The sequence below is a fragment of the Labrus mixtus genome, chromosome 16 (assembly GCF_963584025.1).
Source record: "Labrus mixtus chromosome 16, fLabMix1.1, whole genome shotgun sequence".
NCBI classification, from domain to species: Eukaryota; Metazoa; Chordata; class Actinopteri; order Labriformes; family Labridae; genus Labrus; species Labrus mixtus.
The window spans coordinates 1,377,199-1,386,522 of NC_083627.1; the positions used below are offsets into that span (position 1 = coordinate 1,377,199).

Below are 9,324 nucleotides of genomic sequence, written 5' to 3' on the forward strand. Positions count from 1 at the left end.
TGTGAGTATACAACAGTGCCACATCATCAAACAATAATTAAAATAAGAAAAGAAAAAAGAAAAAAGACTCTAAAACACGTTAAACATCTGCTAAATGTAGTCAACTTTTATTATGAAATAAGGGATCCACATTCACTTAATTCCTAGTCACTTCACCCTGATTAACTGCTAAGCCTAACCATGGAGATTTTCAAGTATGGCACGTATGATTCATATTTTTTCATTAATGGGTGTTTGATGTAAAATAAACACAAGCAGCCTTTAACTGTTAACCAACCAGCTATTTTTGCTAGATGCTTGCTAGCAAAAAAACATGGAGTCGAAACCTTCATGTATTCCTTCCTACTAAAATGCTGCCAGTACATTGTACATGTGACCAACAGGCCACAAGTACAAAGTGTTATCAGTGTGATAAGAGAAATGTAAAATTTGAATATATATTTTAAATTTTAAATAACATAAAGCTTTCGTTGAGTTTCTATTTTTGTCATGTTCTTCATCTTACATTTCTTACATTTTGTCCACAGACCTATATATGTCCCCTCCTCATCAACCCCTGTCTCTATGGAGTTAGATCAGTCTCAATGTTCACAAATGCACACAGAAGGATTCACAAATGTATTTCATTGCACACACAAATATATGATATACATATGTATTTAAAAAACACATTTGTATCTTGTTACATTTATATACAGACTGTTCAGTCTGCATTTACAAACTGTTTGTCATTTGTGAACCTCACTGCATTTGTGTGTGAGACTTTTGAGACTCCCCTGCTGTGGTTAGATTCACAAATGCATTTTTTTTTCAGCAAGGAAATGTCTGTAGCCAATCAGATGTCTACTTCCTACTCAATCAATCACAGTAGCGTGGATTCAAGGGTATGTTTTAATGTGATCACTTTAGCGTTACATCTGTGCATACAGCATAATGGAGATCACAAAATAGGAGGTGAATTGAGGCAGTCATGTAATGAACTGAATACTCAGTGTATTTGTGTATCCTGAGCAGCAATCTGTAAATATTTGTTGCACAAAGAGTTCTCAGAAAAGCAAACACAGCACACCCCCCCCCCCCCCCCAAATAAATAAAAGAAAATCAACAGATTACCCCTTTGTGTACATTGAAAATCCTAGACCACTTGGAACTGTGCCTTGAGCAGCTTCTATAAAAGCTGGATGATGGCTCTGTGAGGGCCAGTTATTCAGCTTGGAGAAAAGCTTCCTACCTTGTGTTTTCATTGAGCGATACTCTGAAGCTAACCATCTGTATCATCATGAATCTGTGGTTCAGCAGTCTTTTCCTGGTGGTTGGGTTTTTCATGAGCAGCTCAGCTCAGTCAGTTGAAGAATGCAGGCCTCTGGTCACACCTCTTCCTACTTTTGAACCGGTAAGACTCCTCTGCTTCTTAATGGGTTTTTAGGTGAGCATTAGTATTAACGATTTAAGTAGTACACATATCTTTGAATGTCGTTTCAGTTTCTTCCTCCCTTTCTTTAGGATAAGGATCAGCAACAACTTAACACTTCAAGACAAATTCTTTGCAAATTCTTGAAAGCAAAGGTTAACAACCTTCCCCTTACGTCACTTAAAAATATGGTTACTTATTTCCAATGTGACTTCCTCAGCATAATGTTGATTGATATGAACAATATGATCAAAGACTTTTGGTACCCAGTGCTACACCTTTATTCAATTGGTGCCAATAAACACTTAGATTGTCTGTTCAGCTCTGCTTACTTTTAATAAAGATATTTATTTCTACTTTACTGACTTCTTGTTTATCTGCAGAGTTATGGAAAGTGGATCTTCATCATGGGTTGGATTGATAGTGAACCATTTAAAGTATTGTTCAGATCAGCAAAGAGCCAGTGGATTGATTTCCGTCAGACACCGGGATACCCCAAGGAACTTGTTGAGGATATTGGGATCAGGCAGTGAGTATAAGCAGTGCAACGTTTATATACTGTGACCAGTGCCGGTGCATAAGCTGTATGCACGAGACCGCTACGATCTCTGTGCACGTAATTTAACTGCTGCTTTATATTTCCTGTTCTCCATTATGTTCTCCTCTACTTTTAGTATTGTCTTTTTACATGTTCTTTTGTAATATTAAGTAACAAAGAGTAAGGTCTCTTAACCAGCTTTTTGTGTGTCTTGAGATAACACTTGTTATGAATTGGTGCTATCCTGCAGAATTTCAGCAGCTCAAATGTGAAAACGTCTTATTTTACATCAATCTCTTGTAGTGTTAGTTTATAGAATGAACCACCTTTGTTACACTATTGTGTGAATGTTCCAGTCCAGTTTTTCCAACTTGTTCTTCAACCTCCAAAAGACATGAACTTCCCTTTTATTCTTTATTTTTTCACAGTCCTACATATTGCAAGTATGGATCATCCCCTGTAACTCTTCATATGAACACTGCAGTAACTGACAGTAAGTCACCTGATTAGATATGATACTTTAGCTTGTCAGTGTTCGTTCTGTGCGTCAATGAATCCGGGTTTGTCCAAAAAAAAGTACAACTGATTAATAAATGAAACAGCTTATTGTGACCAGTATTTACTTTATAGTTGAGTGACCAACTCCTATTGTCATAGTCATTATCTTAGGTAACAGAAAGAAACTATTATGTAAGGGACTTAATTGCCAAAACCAACCCATACCCCATCCTTTCTTCCAAATTCCTAACAAAAGTGGGACCACTTCACAACATCGAACACAACTTCGGCCTGTTTGTTTGGAAAATGTGTAGGTATGAGGACTTGTTGCCTTTCATATAGTTTAGGAAAACTCTCCCAGAGGTCATAAAAGTGGGTTGGAACAAAGATATTCAGTACCCAGTAACCTGATTCATCATATATACTGTCCTGTTGCCTTTAGATACCTATAGGTTTCAGTGTACATCAGACATTGTATGAATCAGCAATGGATAATAGACACTACAATGAATTTTAAACTCTGACTATTGTCGACCTTCATTTTAGTCTCGGAGCCAACTCAACAGTGGATGCCTCAGATAATGGTGCTGTAATTGTGTTTTTTATTTAACTTCTTTTCAGAGACAAACTTCAGCTGCACATATCACTCTCTTCCAACCTGTGAGGGATGTCTGCTGTATACCGTCAACAGCAGAAACAACAACAATTTACTTCCAATTATGAACATCGTCAACCCCACAACCATTCATGAGGTCAAAGGCTATCGAGCTTTTTACCTGATGGGTAGGAAAACCAAAAGAGCAAATACCTCCTTCTATATCCAAAACATTTTTCATATTAATTTTATTTTCATTTTGTTATGTTTCCAGCTAAAGAAAACCACGTCAAGCACTATGACATGATGCGTACCATGAAGCAAGCCAAGTGTCTTGGTTTCACAGGAGAACCAGACTTCATCTATGACCCAGAGAATAGTGAGTAACCTTCAAACGTGTCCAATTAAATAATGAAATTGAGATCTGTGATTTCAGACATAACTAAATTATTTGATTGTCTTTCTCTTTACAGCGTTGTGTATTAAAGGAAAAGAAAAATGAAGACAATAGAAGCCCATCTTCAGCTGAACTAAACTGAAATGTTGGAAGTAAAGAAAGTGTCTTAAAACATTACATTTGTGGATTGTTTAATCTCATGAATACAGAATGGGTGGGGATGAAGGGGTATCAGTATAGATGCTGTTTAAGGTTAAAAGGACAGGTGCATGCAGGTTTGGTACCAGCCACAAGAAGTTAGTTATTGTGCAGCAGAAACACAGTTAATAGAGCTCTTAAAAAATACAAGGCAGGGTTGTTACAGTCGGGTGGGGTAGGGGTCTGATTTCTTCATGATTGATTGTGAGATTGTATTTTATTTATTACTTTATTTACTTTAATTTTTGTACATGACACAAGTGTTTCTTTAAATTATTTTGGGTTTAATTGAAAATCAATTACATCAATCAATCTGGTCAGATCTAGTTTAGTTTATTAGTTTTAATCAGGGACAGATTACGGTTTATGGACAGCTTGCCTGAACAACGTACCCCCCCCCCCCCCCCCCCCCCCACCCTCTTGCTCCCTATCCCTCTTCCTGCATTTTATCCCATCTCTCCCCCTATCCCTTTCCAAGCCCGGCGCAGTCTAGACCTGTGAAGGCTGTTTCATCATGAGCCGGGGATCCGGCCGAAGATTTCTGCCTTTTAATAAGACAGTTTTTTCTTACCACTGTAACTTTTGCTGCTTTGCTAAAGTACTCATGATGGATAGGCTGGGTCTTTGTAATATAGCAATAAGTATTGATTGATTGATTGATTGATTGATTGATTGATTGATTGATTGATTGATTGATTGATTGATTGATTGATTGATTGATTGATTGATTGATTGATTGATTGATTGATTGATTGATTACAAAACAACATTAGTCTCAGAAGAGAAGAGATGCCTTGTACTAGATTTAGCTAACTAGCCAATTTCCATCTGTTGTCCCTGGGCAGAAGATGGCAAGAGCAAAATACAAATCAACCAGTCATGCATGCACACACACACACACACACACACACACACACACACACACACACACACACACACACACACACACACACACACACACACACACACACACACACACACACACACACACACACACACTCATAAAAAAATTCATAAGAGTAAAGAAAGACAGAGAACAACATACAGATATTAAAACATTATGTTAGAGTTTCCCTGAGATGTGAAAGGTTGTGGAGATGACACATTAATGCTGACAAGACTGGTTACTTAAAATGGTTAAAAATACATTTTTTGATTTCACGGGTGAATGTGCAGAAGTTTGAGCAAAGATTATTCCATTATTTAATGGCTTTAATAGAAAATAAAGATTATGCTAAAGTGGAGCCACGTTTGGGAATACTGCAATCTCCATTTGAGGCAGACCATGAAGCTCTGCTTATGTGCTCAGAGAGAAGTTTCACAAAGCTCTTCAATGATGAGGGCGCAGCATCATGGATTATTTTATACACTAAGTGGACATCGGAATACAAAATTAATTTGTCAAAGCTTAGAATTTTATATTTATCAAGTATATCACATTGATGATACTGTTGTGGTTTCCTGTCCAGAATTTTAAGGGCTTGTTCATGTAGTGACCTTATGGGTTTTAAGACAGTCCTGTTTTCTTGAGACCAACATGATATAAATAAATGAAAGTAAGAAAAAATGAGAGCATTCAAATACATTTGAGACACTCCCACTGTTAGTGAGTTCCTAATATCTCTAAAGTTTGCTATGTTATATTTTACTTTATGGCACATCTAGTAGGTGGTAACCTCATCACTGTGTTCCTCCTCCAGTGTTATTTCAACACGTTGGTAACAAACAGAATAGTTTAGAACACCTAGAGATAACAGACAGAATTTTGCTTACACGTGGCATCATTGTTTTATTGCCACTATCAAAGCATGCAAAGTTTTTTTCTTCATTTGTCCTTTTGTATACAACTTCTGACTTTTTCTTAGGGTAAATAATCAGTTATTATCTGTCTATTTAGATACTAATGTGACTTTTTGAATTAACTCCAATTGGTCATTGAAGTTGTTTTTAAGAAGCATTTTTCAAGATCCGAGATACATCAGACTCTTAAATGCCCTGCCAGCCAAAACTGAACAGTTTATATTGACTGGTGCCCCAACTGTTAATACGAGGAAAGTTATGGTCAACTCTATAACTAAAGATAGATAAACGTTACATTTAATAGTGCCCCATGTTAATAGAAAACATCCATATACCTTCATATGTATTAAATTGACAAACAATAGCTTGTATAAAATACAAACTTATAAAGCATTATTAAATTCCAAACATTGTGATAACAGCCCAACCAACTTTTGTTTGTTTTGTGCTTAGTTTCATATAGTATATTGACTGGTGCCCGTGTGAGGCTCAATTATATTGTTTCAGCTGTTAATTGATAGACTTTCACAAACTTTGTCTTAAAATAAAAAAACAATAGCTTAAACACAATAATAAAATCCCAAACATAGTGATAACAGCTTACCCATCTTTATTTCAGTTAGGCTTTTTATTCAACTATGTGTTTCTATCTATATTTATACTGTGAACATTTATTGGTTTCAATACGGCACTGTGCTTTAAATTCAGAGAGGCTATGTAGTTTATTTGCGACTAGTATATGAGCTCATGCAACCTAATGCTTTGGTAAGTGTTGCCCTATGCTGTTGAATCCGCTAAGTTTAAATGTGCCACTGCATGAAGTGTAGTGTCCCTACTATCAAGCACTCGGACCTGGGACATGCCAAGAAGCAGGCGAGGTGTCTCGTGTAGCATGTGGGCTAATTTTTTTTAATTGTGCATTTAAGTCAAATTTAAATTAGGAAGAAATAAGGTAGGTCTCTAGGAGCTCAGATGTGAATACCAACAAAATCCAAACACAGGTAAATTTAAATAATAATTATTGTATTTCACATAAAAAATACTTCCAATATAACAAAATAATAAGTTCAAACAACCAACATAAATATCCTCTTAATCAAAAAAACTCTTCTTGGGTCCATCAAAAAAACAAAAAAAAGGTCAATGTCTTTCGATCCGTGTTCGAATGACTTTTTAGATCCTACCAACTTGTAGCAGGGTAGATCTCATAGGTTTTAGCTCGCCATCTCCACGGTGTAAGGTTCATACACAAAAAACCTGACCTATATAAAAAAAAAGGTCATGAACAGTGATTTAATTCATTGTGCATTCATTGAAATACAATTCTACAATTCTACAATTCACTTATCAGACTCTTTTATCCAAAGCGACGTACATCAGAGAGTAAGAACAACACAAGCAAGGATCTAGAAAAAGGGAACAATGTCAGTAAGAGCAAACGATCAGCTTTGAGTCTGATTGGACACACAGGTGCTGACAGGAAGTGACCAGAGGCAAAGCACAACATTGAGGGCAGTTCTTGAGAGCTCTAATCAGTATAGAAACCATCTTATAAGTCATCGTTATCAAACAAAAACCATCGTCATTACCATCATCATCATCAATAATATGGAGACCATCATCATTAAGTTAGTAGGTATTCATGAAAGAGCTGGGTCTTTAGCTTTTTCTTAAAGGTGCAGAGGGACTCTGCAGATCCAATGTACCCAAACAGGACTGGATGAACAGAGTCACAGAAGACAAAGCTGACTACTGGGAGTGGGAGACTGAGAGAGCTGTGTTTTACCAGCAGCTCTTCAAAGTCAGACTTGACACTTTAAAGCGACGCTTCAACCAAACTGGAGGTTTGTTTATGATTCAATTTATACTGAAAAAAGATTATTTATAATGTGATCCTGTATTTTAGTGAACAGATGTTACCACACACACACACACACACACACACACACACACACACACACACACACACACACACACACACATTGATTCAGTGTTTCTGTCCATCCCATAATAATCTACAGACATTATTAACACTTGATCTCCACTAGATTACATCACAAGAACTCTACTGAGCTGCCCACATGTGAACTCTCCTTTTAGAAAAACAAACCTGTTCATCACAACAAACCAACAACACACAGCTGATAGAGGAACATTACTGCCTGGTTTCTCAAACTGAGGAGCAGGACCCCAAATGGGACACAGGCTGCTTCTGCTGGGTCCTCACATGAGAGGAGGAGCAGCATGTTTTCATGAAGCTGACTGACAGGACGCCATGATAAATATGACCATCAGATCAGAGGGGTCAAAGGTCAAACAGCACAACTCTACTGTACTGACCTCCCTGTGTCCGAAATATGAACAAGAACAACTTTAGATTATATTCATTTAGATTATATTCATTTAGATTATATTCATTTAGATTCATTTAGATTATATTCATTTAGATTATATTCATTTATATTATATTCATTTAGATTAGATTCATTTAGATTAGATTCATTTAGATTATATTCATTTAGATTCATTTAGATTATATTCATTTATATTATATTCATTTAGATTATATTCATTTAGATTCATTTATATTATATTCATTTATATTATATTCATTTATATTATATTCATTTAGATTATATTCATTTAGATTAGATTCATTTATATTATATTCATTTATATTCATTTATATTATATTCATTTAGATTATATTCATTTAGATTATATTCATTTAGATTATATTCATTTAGATTATATTCATTTAGATTCATTTAGATTATATTCATTTAGATTCATTTAGATTCATTTAGATTATATTCATTTATATTATATTCATTTAGATTATATTCATTTATATTAGATTCATTTAGATTATATTCATTTAGATTATATTCATTTAGATTAGATTCATTTAGATTAGATTCATTTATATTATATTCATTTAGATTATATTCATTTATATTATATTCATTTAGATCAGATTCATTTAGATTATATTCATTTATATTATATTCATTTAGATTATATTCATTTAGATTAGATTCATTTAGATTCATTTAGATTCATTTAGATTCATTTAGATTCATTTAGATTATATTCATTTAGATTATATTCATTTAGATGATATTCATTTAGATTAGATTCATTTAGATTCATTTAGATTCATTTAGATTCATTTAGATTCATTTAGATTATATTCATTTATATTATATTCATTTAGATGATATTCATTTAGATTATATTCATTTAGATTATATTCATTTAGATTAGATTCATTTAGATTCATTTAGATTCATTTAGATTCATTTAGATTCATTTAGATTATATTCATTTATATTATATTCATTTAGATTATATTCATTTAGATTAGATTCATTTAGATTATATTCATTTAGATCAGATTCATTTAGATTAGATTCATTTAGATGAATGTGATGACGGTGTGTCTGTCTCATAATAAACTATTTAAATGAATGACTTTCTGCTCAGTGTCGCTCAGACTAAAGAAGTCATTTAAAGATTTAATCTCAGCCTCTGAGAAGTTGTGATGGACTTGTTTGACTTTTTATTGACATTTAAGAGATTCAAACATTTATTGATTGATTTAAAAAAAAGCCGTTACATCATCAATAATAACAAGAATAATGAGTTAACGCTCTAAATATGTGGTATGAAACATATTGGATTGTATGAACTGGACCGTACTGATGTTCAGGTTCCATCCCAGATTCTACATGTGAATTATAAATGTAGATTAAATGAGATGAATGAAACTTGAACAGTGTTTGTACGCCATGATTCACTCATCAGGCTGAACAGTTCAGTCCATTAATTGATGAGATGATCCACAGAAAATGAAGGGACAATCATTTTGATCATGGACTCATTAT

At 34.3% G+C, this 9,324-nt stretch overlaps 2 protein-coding genes across 2 annotated transcripts in view; both read left to right on the forward strand.

Moving 5' to 3' along the window:
- Window positions 1–1,099: 1,099 nt before the first annotated feature.
- On the forward strand, window positions 1,100–3,616 carry LOC132991128 (uncharacterized). Its single transcript, XM_061059761.1, has 6 exons — window positions 1,100–1,393; window positions 1,795–1,940; window positions 2,378–2,442; window positions 3,069–3,230; window positions 3,317–3,421; window positions 3,516–3,616. The coding sequence occupies exons 1-6, from the start codon at window positions 1,280–1,282 to the stop codon at window positions 3,542–3,544; spliced, it is 621 nt and encodes a 206-aa protein (XP_060915744.1). The 5' UTR covers window positions 1,100–1,279; the 3' UTR covers window positions 3,545–3,616.
- Window positions 3,617–3,649: 33 nt separating this feature from the next.
- Window positions 3,650–9,324, forward strand: part of LOC132991487 (major histocompatibility complex class I-related gene protein-like) — a 12,085-nt gene continuing 6,410 nt past the window's right edge. The window contains exons 1-2 of the mRNA XM_061060274.1: window positions 3,650–3,653; window positions 7,120–7,281. Of these exons, the coding sequence (XP_060916257.1) occupies window positions 3,650–3,653; window positions 7,120–7,281 (166 nt within the window). The remainder of the gene's footprint in view (window positions 3,654–7,119; window positions 7,282–9,324) is intronic.

What these genes read in the sequence shown, in the direction of transcription:
- LOC132991128 (XM_061059761.1), top strand. Translation starts at nt 1,280, where the DNA reads ATGAATCTGTGGTTCAGCAGTCTTTTCCTGGTGGTTGGGTTTTTCATG. An exon ending in GAGGATATTGGGATCAGGCA is followed by an intron (nt 1,941 to 2,377) that starts GTGAGTATAAGC and finishes ATTTTTTCACAG; the next exon opens with TCCTACATATTGCAAGTATG. An exon ending in TCGAGCTTTTTACCTGATGG is followed by an intron (nt 3,231 to 3,316) that starts GTAGGAAAACCA and finishes TTATGTTTCCAG; the next exon opens with CTAAAGAAAACCACGTCAAG.